The following is a 14,485-nucleotide window of genomic DNA, read 5'->3' as shown; positions in this document are numbered from 1 at the left end:
AAAAAAAAAAGACTATTGTGTCAGACTTTTGTCATTCTGGGTGGAAAATTCCAATCCAAGAAATCGCCATGTAACTGACTTCAGAAAAGCTCTATGAGTAGCTTTCTGTTTCAAACAGCTTGATGACAATGGCTTCGCGGGGCTGCACTTCCAGCATGTCCAGAGTGGTTGAGCCCAGACGGTCCATTCTCGTGCTGGCCACAAACACTCCCGCTTTGGGCAGGCTTGGGGCCCAGGATGGATCCACGGAGTGAACCTCAGACCCGACGTTGAGCAGAACGAGGAAGTGGACACAACCCCAGGAGCGCAAGAAGGCCAGGATCGGGGGAGATGAAGGCGAGGGAAGCGTGGAGTTGGAGGAAGAGGAGGAGTTGATGGAAGCAGTGAAGGGAAGGAAAGTGAAGCTGCCAAACAGAAGAGCTTCTTCTCTTGCTCTGGAGTGACTGAGAGAGGTGAAGAGGGCAACAGCTGACCGTTTCTTTTTCTCCCTTTCCTGAGGGAGGGGTGGTAGACAAGTGACAGATTTAAACATTGTGACACAACTACAACAGCTTTATAGGACTTAAAATGTACTCAGGATACACTTTCTAGGAGGGAAATCTGGATCTATTACTCACCGCATGGGTGTCAGATGGGTTGTTCGTGTCTCCATGTGACGAGCAGACTTTCAGAGACACATTCTGGGAGACAGAAATGTTTCATTTGGTAATGTGACCTTTGAAAATGCATCATTTATGGACTCAAAAGTCATCCCACCTGTCTTGGGTCGATGTCTTCGTCATACTGGACTACGGGTGATCCCGGCAAAGTCATTATTAACACCAGGAGTAATTTCTTCAAGTCATGGGATGCGTTACCTCCAACCTGCGGACACATTGCAGTTGTTTCATCGGTCAACAGAAACGGCAAATCTCTTGGTTGTTGACCTCACATGCATGCATCTTACTGTCCAGCTGGGCCATAAGTCTTCTTCTCTTGTTTGCAGGTGCATCTCTATGGCATTAGCAACTTCCTCGGGAGACAAGAGGTGTTGTGAAGTTGGCATAATTGACCTCATGACCATATCCACCAGCGTAACGTTCTGGTTGGAGTTCTTTAGAGAAGGCAGAACGTCTCCGGTTTGTTTTACCACCACAATCCTAACACACACACCACACACACCACACACACACACTAAGCTTCATTTCTTAGTGAAAAAAATAAATACAAATTAAAAAACTCATATACAGTATGCATAATGATACCTTTCCTCATCCTCCCTGCTGAATTCTTTAAAGACACTTTTCCACTCCAGAAGAGTCTGAAATGTAAATATTTGATTGGAAGCGAGTGTGTGGAAAATCTTCTTGTTAGAAAACAAAACTTGCGAGTGGGCATCATTTTACCTCTTCGGAATACGCTGCATCTGTGTCACAGATTGCAAAGCCTGCCACACCCTGCTCCAGCCAGAACCGGAGTGCATGCTGTGGAAAAAAATAAAAAAAAACAATATACCTGTATCTCATGTTTTAGGAAATCCAGCATCACACAGAACTTAACATGTCAAAGTAGCATGACCAGTGAGCAGCTTTTACATGTGCTGTGAGGTTTGATGTCTCATCAATGTCTCCTGATACACCCTGAGGACCCGACAGATCCACCTCACAGACGTTTAACACCACTTTGAGATCTGCAGGATCGATACAAAAAAAAAAAGCTCATTAAGTCTGCCTATGCAGGCTGTCTGAAAAAAAAAAAAAAGTCCTTCACTCACCTGCTTTTTTGCTCTCTGCGAGCAGATGTAGGATCTGAGGCAGAGTCCCGAACCCTTCACCAGTCGCATTGAAGTTTAAAGGAGAAGCCTTCTTATCAAACAGAGCCTCCAGGATGAGAGCTCTTATACCCAGGGACCTGAGGTAGGGAAGCTGCTCACACAGCGCTTCAGAGATTAAACATTAGACAGAGTTAGTTTTCACATTTGTAGGACATTTTACACTTTCTAGTTACCACGAGCTTGTCTATGCTTTGTTCTTCATGCTTCATGTAACAGATGCAGATCATATATAAAGGTAGTAGTATGTCGTTTTTAAGGAGACTTGTCTGCACTTCACCACTGTACATAATTAGTCATTCAATGTTCCTGTGTGGGATCAGAAACTCTAATCTTGTCAAAGCAATACAATACCAGTGCTCTCTTAATCTCTTTTCTAAGTAAAATGCATGCAGCATGTGTTAGCCCACAACATTAATGCTGTGATGTCTACACAGTCGGTGTAGTGTGAGATATCAAGTTGTTTTCCGCCCTAAGGAAATTTTAATCTGCAACTCTTTGAAGTATGACAAACTTTGGCCTAAAAAGAGCCTTAGTATTGTGGTCAGATTGAATTGTATAATACATTGTGAACATAACTCTCTGATTAATATCAGCCAGCTGGAAGAAACTGGATCTCCACAATCTCTGAGCAAGACTATTTTACTAACCAGGCAAAAAGGCATGCAACTTCTCTGGGACCAGGATAGCTTCAAGTTCACCATTATGTCAACTAGTTTGTGCCAATACACACACACACACACACACACACACACACACACACACACACACACACACACACACACACACACACACACACACACACACACACACACACACACACACACACACACACACACACACACACACACACACACACACACACACACACAGCACATTTACTTTAAGAACCGTCATTACTTTTGTTTGTTTTGTACATTCTTAATGAGTTTTATCTAAAATACCACACAGCCAATATGGGACCAGTTTGTAAGCTATTATTGCATAGAAATACTGAATGCATTGCACAGAGGGTGGGAATAACTGAAGATTCATAAGGGCCTATCAGATCATTTCTTTGCTCTAAGCCCCTCCCCCTCACAGATTAATATGGCCTCTGAAAATACACCAAAGCTCTTTAAAATGTCCCTATAAAAACTCGAAGCAGCAATATGACGTTTATCTTTTGATTTGCACTTTTTTTTTTTAATAAAAGGAGGCAGGTGGTCGTTTTTCTATTGATACCGGGGGTTTGCTCACCATCGATGCCCTCTGACCCCTCGGCCTGCAGCTGGTAGAACAGCGACTTCTGCCACCACTTGAGCGGCGTAGCAACCGGCCGGGGGCTCAGCATGATGATGGCGATGCAGGTGGCGAGCATGGCCATCCACGCCAGCCAGAATAGCATCACCAGGTAAGAACGCACCTTCCTCCAACCCGGACCCCCCGCGGCGACCTGCAGCTCCTCCTTGGTCATGGGCCGCCACTGCTGGAAAGGCTCCGGTTCCGGTTCAGGCTCCGGGATGAGCAGGTTGGCCGACTCTGAGCCGCCCACCCTGCTCGACATCCCGGACCCTGCCACGCTGCCGTACCCGGCGTCTCCTGCGTTCAGAGGCATCCTGCCTGACTGCAAGTACGTCACATATAGTTAGATAAGGGGGTTTCATTTCAGTGGGAATAAGCATGCATACACTCGTGTTGCAGCAGGCAAGAGCTGGCCAACTGTTGCTGGGCTGAAGCTTTGTTTGGATCTGTATGTTTGGTTTATCCATTCCCTACCTCATCAGCGGCCTCTTCATCACTTTGAGCCATGTGAACCACGACGGGACCAGCACAGGTGCTGCAGGATTTAACTTTTCTACACTGTGTGTGCACACACATACACAAAGCATGCAGCTCTGCCAGGACCTACAGCCATCTTTCCCCAGCTACTACCTGTCTCACACAGGTGTTTACATTTATTAAATTAACTGCTTTGGCATGCTACAGGTCAGGTGACACACAAGACATCACTGGCATAAAGAGGTTATAAAATTAACCTCTTTGACTTGCATCTGATTGACCAGTAAAAGGACTGTAACTTTAAAAAATATCCATTCCATCCTACAGTTGATTTTCAAGAAATATAAATTTTTGTATCATATTTGCTCAAACTATCACTAGGCTATATCTTGACAGTAGGACTACTACACAGATCCAATTATCTGTGGAAAAAACGTCAAATTCCTCTGCTTCTACCTGGTGCTCCTAATGGCAGAACGAGAACAACCAATCAGAGCCGATCAAATATGAATCAAGATTATGTTTCTGCATTGCCCATTTCTTGCTTCAAAGATCATCATAAACATTCTAATTTACAAGGAATCCCAGTCATTCATATCGCATGGCGATCACAGGGGGAATTCTAAGTACTAGGCTACAGGAGCCAACCCGAGCAGTTTTGTGTCACAAAGCAGACATATAATAAGACATATAATAAATCAAAAGATGATATAAAGACAACAAATGAACCCCTTGCTAGACTTTTTGTGGCACTGTACTTTCTTCTTCTCTGTTTGTAACCTCTGTGTACTGTAGAATACCGTTGGATTAAGACTATTTAAAAGATAATAATGACAAAAATGAATTGACATTTCTGTTAGTTCTTATGTAATGGGGACATTTTACAGAAACAAGCTGTAGCTGACAATAGTTGCTGGTTTAGAGGCCCTCTGGTGGCCATATGATGTACTCGCTGCTGTATGGCGTAAACAGCTGCATAGCTCACATAGTAGGCTATGTCTTTGGACCATTGAAAGGCTCCAGCCATCATTCTGCTGTGAGGCAACACAAACCACTTTGTCCACATGTTGCTGATTAAAATGCCACTGAAAGACAGTCACAGGCCTTACTCACATTATCTGTCTGAGGTTTTAGGTCCTTTTCTTCTTTTCCACCTCTTCTTCCTCTCTGTCTTTGTCCACAAGTGTTCCCAGCCTAACAGTGCGGTCCTGTGGTGTGTATTTGAGTGTGCTGTGGTGTCAGGAGTGAGGACGTGAAAAGGACTGTCTGTCCAATAAGTACTCTGCTCGGTCAATTGATACAGAGGTGCTGAGCCTCACCACACCCTCGCAACACATTCTGAAGAACACATGCCAAACCCCCCTAAAGTCCCTCATGTTGTAGTTTTGACTTTAACTTGAGCTATCTTGCTTTTATTTTTGATACTGTAGATAGATGGAATAGAAATGTGTGTTTTATTTATCTCCTGTATAGTTTTCAGTCTGTGTGCTGAATGTCCCACACTTTTATTTGGGTTTGAATGAAATGCAGGATTGTAAATTCAACTTCCGCCTCTGAATTTCAGCCCATTATCATTCAATGAGAGATCTCAACTTTATTCTGGTATTACATTAATGTTTTTTGTGTGTGAAGGTAAACAATAAATCAATTGACTAATAGTTGAAATGTGTGTTAGAAAATGAATGGGCAACTATTTTGATGACTGATTAATCATTTGAGAAACTTTTCAAATATGTCAAACATTTGAAATTTTTGATTTATTACTCTTGAATGGTCTAATAACTAAATATAGTTGTAGATTGAACTGTTGGTTGGACAAAGCGAACAATTTGAAGACATCACATTTGGCCTTTGGCCATTTTATTGACAAAACAGTTTTGGTTAGAAATGACTCAACAGATACAGCGTTAATCAAATAGATGGAGTCCTAAATTACTGTAAATCTAAACAAATATTAATGTAAATGGACTGTTCTTATATAGCGGTTTTCTAGTCTCAACAAGTACTCAAAGCCCTTTTACATAGTACAGGAACCATTCACCATTCACACACGTTCATACACTGTGGCCGAGGCTGCTGTATAGTATGCCACACCCGACCATAATATTGTAAAATGTAACAAACATCAAAAATACTGATGACAGCGTATCCAATTAACTTGATCTATCATTTAATTGTGTCCATCTATAACTTGTATGTATATTGTACGTAATGGATATTAATGGAACAGACTAGGTTATTATCCTGTTATGTACTAATCTGTTTTGTGCAAGAGAAGTCACAGGTCCTCTCTAAAGAGCCATTAGTGGTCCACGTTTAATGATGTAAGTGTGTTAATTCCTGGGAACAGCTCTTCCTCTTTACCCTAGTATGCCCCTCCCCCCCCCCCCCCCCCCCCCCCCCCCCCCCCCCCCCCCCCCCCCCACCCCGCCCCCGACTGCTCTCTCTCTGCATTCTTTCTCCTTTTGTGTCTCTCCCTCTGGCTTTCTTCTCTTATGGCACATGCTTACGTTACGTTACGCTACGACATGTAATTGCTCTCCATGTCACCCTTGTGCAAACTAATTATTTACTGAGAGATACTGCGTTCCCTCACGAGAGTTTCTAATACACATGTAGCCCACGTGTGGAGCCACTGAATGGGTGCATATCATGAAATACTTCTGTCAATAACAAATCAATTTTGAAAATATAGTGCCAAAATTAAAACAACAACAACAACACAGTGGGTATTTGATTTGAAATGTACTTTAATTTGCCAGAAAGCAAATGCGCAAAGACAATATATTTCACAAACAATCATTGTTAGTTCAATGCTCGTCTGAAATGTAAAGTCTCTCATTTAGGACAGTCGCCATGGAGACGGTAAAGCCGGTGATGATTCTGTTTCCATGGTAACTGCTTTTTTTAGTTTGAGTCCTCCTCTGACCCTTCGGTGTCCTGAAATGTCACAGGACAATAATGTTACCAACCGCAAATATTTACTTTGAGCAGAACATTCTCATTATCAATTACGTGACCAATTATTTCTGCAATATTTAGATTAATTACTCTGTATCATCGGGGAATGTACTGTTAATGACATAAATGGCATCACCTCGGGTTTAAGGACATTGTAAAAGATATTTTTTACTATTTCTAAATGTCTTAGTGACCAAATGATTGAACAGTTAATTGAAAAAGTAATCAACAGAATCAGCAATGAAAATCACTTGGTGCAGCCTTAAAAACTGTGTACATTAGGCCCATTATTTGGAGATAACAGCTGAGATTGTTTTAAAGTGCCTTCATCTTATGGCATTATCCAATTGTAATATGACTCATATGTCTTACTCATAGACATCACATAACACTTTCTATTGTCTTACCATAGCCTCCTGAGATTTGAGAGTCACGGTGTGTTTCTGATATGAAGAGATGATACAGTCTCGCCTGCAAAGAGAGAACCCATGGTTTTATGTCAAAACAATTTCAGTTTTGATTCCCCAAAAAAATCTTTCATTCTTGTTTTCTTTGCTCAGACTCACTTGCTGGTGATGCCTCCTCCTGGTGGGAGCCCTGGTATCTCTTCTGCCGCCAGGAACTTGATCACGTACACAAGGTCAGGATCCTCATCCCTGGACTTAATCATCTGGATAATTTCTGTGAAGAACAGTAGTCAAAACAATATGGTTATAAACCAGGGAGCTAACAGTAGTTTAAAGTGTTTTACTGTGGGGGGTGACAAATCACCTTCCACTTTCATATCAATCTGTTGCTCAAGCTCTGCCTCCTTCTGCAGTGCCTCTTGGGACACCTGGGGGGCGCCGGGGAAGCAGATGATGATGATGCTCATGTTATCCAAGCTGCCCTGCAGAGGGAGACAGAAATGTAAGAGAAGGCTGTCGTTAAATTAAAGGTGAAAGGAACTAGACACTGGTGGAAGGTAACTAAGTGCATCTACATTTTGAGGGTTGTGACTGCTCTTGTTACTCTGCATATTGAGATTTTCAAAACCTTATAATGAGGCATACATTGCACATTGGGCTTTGTTATGCAGTAAGTCTAACTGTGCATGTCTAACATCTTCATAGTTAACATGAATTGGTGATTATGACCCAAAAATAGAATATATAATAATCTAGCATGTTGCCTGCTGTCTGCATAATGACTACTTTTACTTTTTATACTTTGAGTACATTTTACTGATAATGCTTCTGTATAAGTGTGAATGCAGTAAAGCTTTCCACCACTTGAAATCACTTGAAATAGACCTGTTGATAGGTGTACAGTAATAGCAGGGGACTGATGTCTGCGTCAGGTTGGATGAGGATATATATTTTGGTTTGGAAGATATCAATCTTCTCCAATATCACAGTTAGGTCATAGAGGAGGGTGATGATTTTGCTGATTTGCAAACACATTAGGCTTTTGAAAAATGCAATTGTGAGGTAGAGCTAGACCGATAAATCAGCCAGGGCTGGATGATATTTCGGCCAATATTAGCTTTTTGCAACTATATCTTATCAGTGTATATGTCAGCCGATAAGTAACAAAGATGAGAGAAATGCCAAACTACTACAAACTCACTATGCCAGGAAGTTGATGCAGTTGCAATGCATCAGTCAGTTATGTTATGACATGCGATGAGTGAGGCTCAGTGTGTACTGGAACATGTAGTCTTTCAGCAGGTACAGTAAGCCTTTTTTAGGTGAAATAAATAGCAGCCCATCCCAGCCAGGATAAAGCCCCTGAGCCGGTGTGTATTGAGCAGTAACGCTGAGCTCCTGTCAGTCCTAATCCGAGCCATGTTTAGCATTTCTTCCCTCCTATCCCGTGTCTCAGGATTCCGTAATACAGCTATTTATAGGTTGCGCTCAGGGCTCATCAGTTGTGCAGTAACAAACAAGGATTAAAAAAAGAGCTGCAGGAAAAGTCTACTTACATAACAACCTCACAGTCTCGCACAAAGACCCTGCCCTCAGGGTACACCTGCCTTCAACGCCACCCATTAATGTAAACATTTCCCATTCATAAAACACTGTCTTCATTCCCCATGCCACCACCTGAGTCATAGTCTGGGCTGAGTGTTGAACCTCAATGCCTTTGTTTTATTGATCGTCACATATTTATTCTTTGATTAGATAGATCCTGTTTTTAACCACTTTGATACCATGTAGTTTTAAAGGAGCTGTACTCAATATTCAGAACATTAATAAAGCAGTTAAACAACTATTTGCTATGTAGGATAAGAAATAGTTTATTAATGGCGTTACACTCCCTCTGTGCAATCCATGCTTCTCTGTTCTTTGTTGTGATAACCGGTTTAGTTTATATTGTTGTGGACAGTCCCCCTTAATTAACTCTATAGTAAAAGCATCAGCTTTAGCGTCTACGGCTAATTTCCAGCTGTATTCCCCGGCCAGCTGACAATAGGCATCCTAAAATACAATGGTTGACATGTTAAAATTAATTACTTTACATCTATGACAGCAGGCCTAATCAAAAAGGGTTAAACCATACAAAGAAGCGGCACATAAACAAAGAAGCTCAGCTAATGGCAATGGCATTAATGCAGTCCATGCAGTGAAGACAATACAAAGGAGACAAGAGAAAGGAGAAATGTCTCAGAGGCCACATTGGAAGCACATACAACACACAGAGGTAGGCAGACGGGCAGCAGGCAGCATAAATGGAGCGAAAGCAACAATGACAATGTCCCATCAAACACACATCACATCTGACAGATTAATGTGTGCAATAATAGTTATCGGACAGCCATGTTTTAAGGTGTATTATAAAGGTGGAATATGTATATCTTTGCAATAAATTCCAGTTTTGTAATGCCGTAACAGGAAATGATAATTGGCCAAATTTGGTTTTCCTGGATGGAATGTGCAGTGCTTCTAGCAATCTGATTGCTGTTGTTACGTTGGGTTATGAAAGAGTTCAAAGGAGTAGGAGCAGTGTTATGCAGAATTTTGTAGACCAGACAGATGTTTTTTGTAATTAATTACATCTTCCTAGCTCAGCAGTTTACGGTTATTTAGGATAAGACAGTGATGCGAGCTGTTCGGCTTCTGGTCCAAAACTTTGAGTGTTTTCTTGTAATGAGTAGCTAATGGCTTTAATTGGCTAGGCTAAACTTGACCCTATTGCACACTTTCTTAATATTTGCTTTCAAAGCAAGATTATAGTTTATAATTATTCCCAGATACTTAAATTGTGGCACAATCATAATGTTTTGCCCTGAGATGGATATATTTGACACAATGTTACATTGTCTTATATAAAATATTCCTACAGTTTTATTTACATTAAGTTAAAGGCAGGAACGATTTAGCCAATCGGTGATCTGATCCATGGCTGTGGTGAGTTTGGCAGCAGCCAGATGTTTTGTCTTGGCATGCTCATGTACTACAGTGTCGTGCGCATACACTAGTGTTTGGACTTCAGGGCAAACAAACGGTAAATCAATAATATATAAACTAAACAAAAGTGGGCCAAGTTTTAATCCTTGTGGTACCCCTGTGCATAAGCCAAGAGCTGATGAACGATAACCGCTCACAGAAACATGTTGGTCTCTACCAATTAGATATGACTCAATCCATTTAATTGTTAATAGGGAGACATTAAAATAAGACGGTTTGGCAAAAGGACCTGGTGGTCTGGTCGCGCGTGCATGTAAGCGCCTTGTTCATCTGTATCAGACACCGAAGGCCATGACAAACTGTATTTGATAAGTTGAGAAACTGCCGTGTGGAGGCAATCCCAGAGCACTTTCTATTTTTAATATTGAGTACAGCCTCTTTTAAATTCTGGCAAAGCTTGATATTTGAGAACTCTGAATTCTTATATTAGATTTTAACAACAATTCTGTCAAAACATGTTTATACTTCAACAAACCCACCACTAAGTCCTTTGGCAAAGATATTTTGGTATCAAATCCGCAATTGAAAAATCACAAACAATACCTATCCCTAGTCATGGTCGTGAAAACCACAGAGGTAACACTGGCAAAAAAACTATCTTCTTTCTCACTTTTTCATTAATTTTAGCAAAATATATATCAGTCTGCCATTCCAGTGATTCCTTCCTGTATCTGTCAGTATTCCTATTGTTTCATGCACCTTGTCTGCATACTGGGGTGTTGAAATCTTACCTTATAGAGACAGAGGTCGATCACTTGGCTGCAAATATCTCTCAGGTCATCGCACACCTGCAGACGGCTGCGGACAAAGGCACACAGTTCCTCGTTACCAATGGCATCCCAAACCCCGTCACATGCTAGAATTAGGAACTCGTCTTCGGCCGTCCTCTCCATCTCATACACTTCTGGCTCGGGCGACACTAGCTGCTCCGTCTCCGGCCTCCAGTCCACCTCCTTGAAGTCAAAGTCCCCCAGTGCTCTGGAAACGGCCAGCGAACCGTTGACTCTCTGCAGGGTCACCGAGCCTCCAGCGTTCTGGATGCGCTCCTTTTCTCTGGGGTTGAACGGCTTGTGGTCCTCTGTGTAGAAAACCACCTGGCCATTACGACAGAGCAGGGTACGAGAGTCCCCACAGTTGATAAAGTAAATGTTGCATGGCGAAGTCAACACAGCTGCTGCAGTGGAGCCACTGCGATCCCAGTTGTCCTGGCGAGTCAGTTTGTGCATGTGGCGATCAATGTTCAGGAAGCCTTCGCGAATCCCCTCCTTTACCTGCTCGGGATCCTCGTTTGCTTTGACCCTACCTGTAAGAAATGAGTTGGAAACATTTGGTTTTGAGATAGGTTCCCCATACTGGCACTGCCTTGTTATTTGTGGTTTGAGGCCAACACACTGTAGATCCATGGCATGGATAAAACATAATCTGTGTTATTGTGCAATGACATGGCAAATACAGTTTCAAGCTAGAACCTTTTTATTTACCCAAGCAAAATGTCTTTTTCAAGAGTTCCCTGGCCATCATAGGCAGCAGTAACAAGAGCTACAGACTGAAGATTACATCCTTTAGTGTAACAATTAGTAATTTTCTCCCATTTGGCTAACCAACCAGTTCATAACTCTAAAAGTATGAAATTTGACATCTGAGTGAAAGTCATAGTTCCGTTTAGTTTTGATCCCCACTTTAATCGTGCTGTAAAATAAAAAATGCCACAATATGCAGAATTATTATCCAAATCCAAAAATTGGCGCACATTATATTTTATGTGAATTTTATCAACTTCCAGCATTGTATACTGTATGTACTATGGAATATTTAATTCCAAGGCAATCTCACCCTCAAACTCGAATCATATAGCTTTTAATAATCTGCTTTAAATCTGCTACATTCATGGACTTTTGTTTGTGCAAATGTATTAGTCATTCAGTATATTACTTCATCTAGAAAGCATTAAATACAGGAAAATTCTTGTTTGCAACATATTTTTTCAAAATGCAGATTCAGTATGTTTTTAATTTAATTGGCGACTTCAAACGTTTGACATGCAAAACTGGCTCTACCTTACACAATGTTGCAATATGTTTATTGGCAGACTCTATGGTGTAAAATGACTACAGTAATTGCATCTAAACTGTGTATGAACAAGAGCTTGCTGTGATTACAAACTGGAAGTGTATCCCTCTCGAACAAACAACTAAAATGTATTCCGTGCTAGTGCTAAGATATTTTGATCCATCTTGAGTAATTAGATTCATCCTAGTAGTTACTAATGGTTGTGTACCTGTTGCTAGGATGTGCTCCAGCAAGTGTTTGGAGCAGTACTGTGCCACTGTGGTGCCTGCATGTCCATCATAAACCGCAAAGTATCCCCACTCTGTCAGCTCTCCTTTCAGCTGGGGCATGCAGGTGTGAGCATCCTCCATCTGAGCCCTCCAGCCCTGCATGCTCCCCACAGCGTAGTTCACCCCCACCTGAGAACCTCCCTCTGACACATGCTTCTCCAAGATGGGACGATCCAGGTATGGGCTCGGCATCAAGTCGTCATCCAAATTGTCCTCGTCCTCAGACCCAGTTTCCTTGGGCCCCCCTTTGAAGAAAAAGGTGACCATCTTCTCCGTCTCTTTGACTAGCTGGCGGAGGAAAGAGGGCACCTCCAAGTTGCTGGCCCGCCTGGCCGTCTTCATCGCTCCTCGGAGCCTGCGTTCAAGCTTCCTGCTCGAACTGACTGCAGCCCGTTTTCTCCTGGTGCCCCACCTCCGACCCTGTGTTTTCCTTAGCAGTTCCAGCGCAACAGTTAATCAGGCAAACAATAACTGACTTTATATAAGAATAATCCTGTTAAATTAAAAACTGTGTTGGTTTTGTGTTAACAATTATCAGGCCCATTTTTGCAGTCTGAGAATCATTTTGTGAATATAAGCCCTTTAGTTGTCTTCCTCTATGGGTCTCTCTGTTTCTACTCTGGCTTCTCTCCTTTCTCTTCTTTACCCCTCCTGTATAAGCCCTGCTCTTCTATTGGCTTATCAGTTCTGTTGATTTACCCCTCTGCTCTACCCCCACCCACTGCCTCTTTCCCTTACCCTGTCTGTTTGCGTAACACTGTTGGATAATCACCTTTCCTTCAAGGCAGCCCAGGTGACCTGTGTCTGGACACGTGAATGGATTATGAGCATGACATTTACCAACAACACGGAGGGATCCCTTAATTGTTCTTACATGTCTGTGTGGGATTATAAGCATTTTTATTCCAAAATACCTTATGGTAAAAAACTTACCATAGTGAGGGACAATCACAATAGGCTGAGTAAACAACACTGGACTCTTGTTTCTTTTACATAGGTTTGTGACTTTTGACATAATGGCAGAACTATAAAATATTATAAAATATACTACAAAATATTCAATAGCAGTAAAAACAACCTTTTATCAAGGTCTATTTAATAGCTGTTCTGGAGCTTTTGACATATACCATGGTCTTCATTAGCAGAGGGAGTTTGCCCAGTTTGGCTGGTGTTCCCGAGATCAAGATTAGACATTGAAATGCAACTTTTAAGCCAAAGTCTACAAGAAGTCCCTAAATTGCAGAGAGAAAAATTGAAATTTTAACTAACTTCCTATAACAACTGGGGCCTGTCTCACAAAGCAAGAATAATGGGTTAACATTTCTGTGGGCTTAAAGGTCCCATGCCATGAAAATTTCACTTTTATGAGTTTTTTTTTTAAACATGAATATGCATTACCCCAGCCTGCCTATGGTCCCCCAGTGGCTAGAAATGGCAAGAGGTGTAAACTGCCTTTGAGAAAATGAAAGCTCAGATGGGCCGATCTGGAATCTTGCCCCTTATGATATCATAAGGGGCAAACTTGGGGCCTTGGGGTCTCACTGACCTATCGTAAAATTGGTAAGACAGCCGCCAGCAAATTCACCCACCAGCTGTCTGGGGAACTTAAAGAGTGCCTACACGGAGTGGTTGAGAGGATGAAGGTTTTACATCTAAGGGCTGACCAGTCCTGTGAACTGTCTCGTAACATCTCAGACCGGACCGTGGAAGCGCAGAAGGGGATTGACAACATCAGGGCCCAGTCGGTGGAGTTGCTTCGTGTGACCACCGGACTGGCAGAGAAGGTAGATGGACTGCAGAAATCACTACGTGATATGGATGCTCGCATGACGCTGAGGTCGGTGACAAATGAGTGATGGACATTGATTCGGACAAATTCTTCCGAGTCACCCTAAATTGGACTGAAACTGATCAACTGCCCCCCCCCCCGCAGCTAACCTTCACCCGAGCAGGAAAACAACCAGCAGCTGGCCTTCTATCTCGTCCTGTGCTCTGGTTATCTCTTCAAGGTCACGCAGATGAACTGAGCTTTTAACAACGAAGACGGTTTGCGCGCACATTCGCACACACAACTCACTATCTCACATGCGCACCATACACTCCCTCCCGCACCCCGCCCCACATCCTGTCTGCCCTCGATTCTGTGTTTCTCACTCCCTCAATGC

At 42.3% G+C, this 14,485-nt stretch overlaps 2 protein-coding genes across 2 annotated transcripts; both read right to left on the bottom strand.

Moving 5' to 3' along the window:
• Positions 1-9: 9 nt before the first annotated feature.
• Positions 10-3,903, bottom strand: LOC116678554 (4F2 cell-surface antigen heavy chain). Its single transcript, XM_032508425.1, has 10 exons — positions 3,569-3,903; positions 3,050-3,416; positions 1,754-1,918; positions 1,575-1,669; positions 1,386-1,463; positions 1,245-1,300; positions 947-1,139; positions 757-864; positions 618-680; positions 10-493 (listed from the first exon to the last, which is right to left on the bottom strand). Exons 1-10 carry the CDS (start codon positions 3,668-3,670, stop codon positions 92-94), a joined length of 1,629 nt encoding a protein of 542 aa, XP_032364316.1. The 5' UTR covers positions 3,671-3,903; the 3' UTR covers positions 10-91.
• Positions 3,904-6,303: 2,400 nt separating this feature from the next.
• On the bottom strand, positions 6,304-12,987 carry ppm1na (protein phosphatase, Mg2+/Mn2+ dependent, 1Na (putative)). The gene is made up of 6 exons (XM_032508429.1): positions 12,260-12,987; positions 10,713-11,284; positions 7,304-7,421; positions 7,099-7,213; positions 6,940-7,003; positions 6,304-6,511 (listed from the first exon to the last, which is right to left on the bottom strand). Exons 1-6 carry the CDS (start codon positions 12,660-12,662, stop codon positions 6,479-6,481), a joined length of 1,305 nt encoding a protein of 434 aa, XP_032364320.1. The 5' UTR covers positions 12,663-12,987; the 3' UTR covers positions 6,304-6,478.
• Positions 12,988-14,485: the final 1,498 nt, after the last annotated feature.

Source organism: Etheostoma spectabile, chromosome 3 (assembly GCF_008692095.1).
Source record: "Etheostoma spectabile isolate EspeVRDwgs_2016 chromosome 3, UIUC_Espe_1.0, whole genome shotgun sequence".
Classification (NCBI taxonomy): domain Eukaryota; kingdom Metazoa; phylum Chordata; class Actinopteri; order Perciformes; family Percidae; genus Etheostoma; species Etheostoma spectabile.
This window is presented reverse-complemented; position numbering and strand designations above follow the sequence as displayed.

Excerpts from the sequence above, each read along its gene's own strand:
- LOC116678554 (XM_032508425.1), bottom strand. The coding sequence starts at position 3,670 with ATGTGTGTGCACACACAGTGTAGAAAAGTTAAATCCTGCAGCACCTGT. Across the intron at positions 3,417-3,568 it reads ATGAAGAGGCCGCTGATGAG|TCAGGCAGGATGCCTCTGAA; the intron begins GTAGGGAATGGA and ends ACGTACTTGCAG. Across the intron at positions 681-756 it reads AAGACATCGACCCAAGACAG|AATGTGTCTCTGAAAGTCTG; the intron begins GTGGGATGACTT and ends TCTGTCTCCCAG.
- ppm1na (XM_032508429.1), bottom strand. The coding sequence starts at position 12,662 with ATGAAGACGGCCAGGCGGGCCAGCAACTTGGAGGTGCCCTCTTTCCTC. Across the intron at positions 7,214-7,303 it reads GATTGATATGAAAGTGGAAG|AAATTATCCAGATGATTAAG; the intron begins GTGATTTGTCAC and ends TGTTCTTCACAG. Across the intron at positions 6,512-6,939 it reads TCAAATCTCAGGAGGCTATG|GACACCGAAGGGTCAGAGGA; the intron begins GTAAGACAATAG and ends GTGACATTTCAG.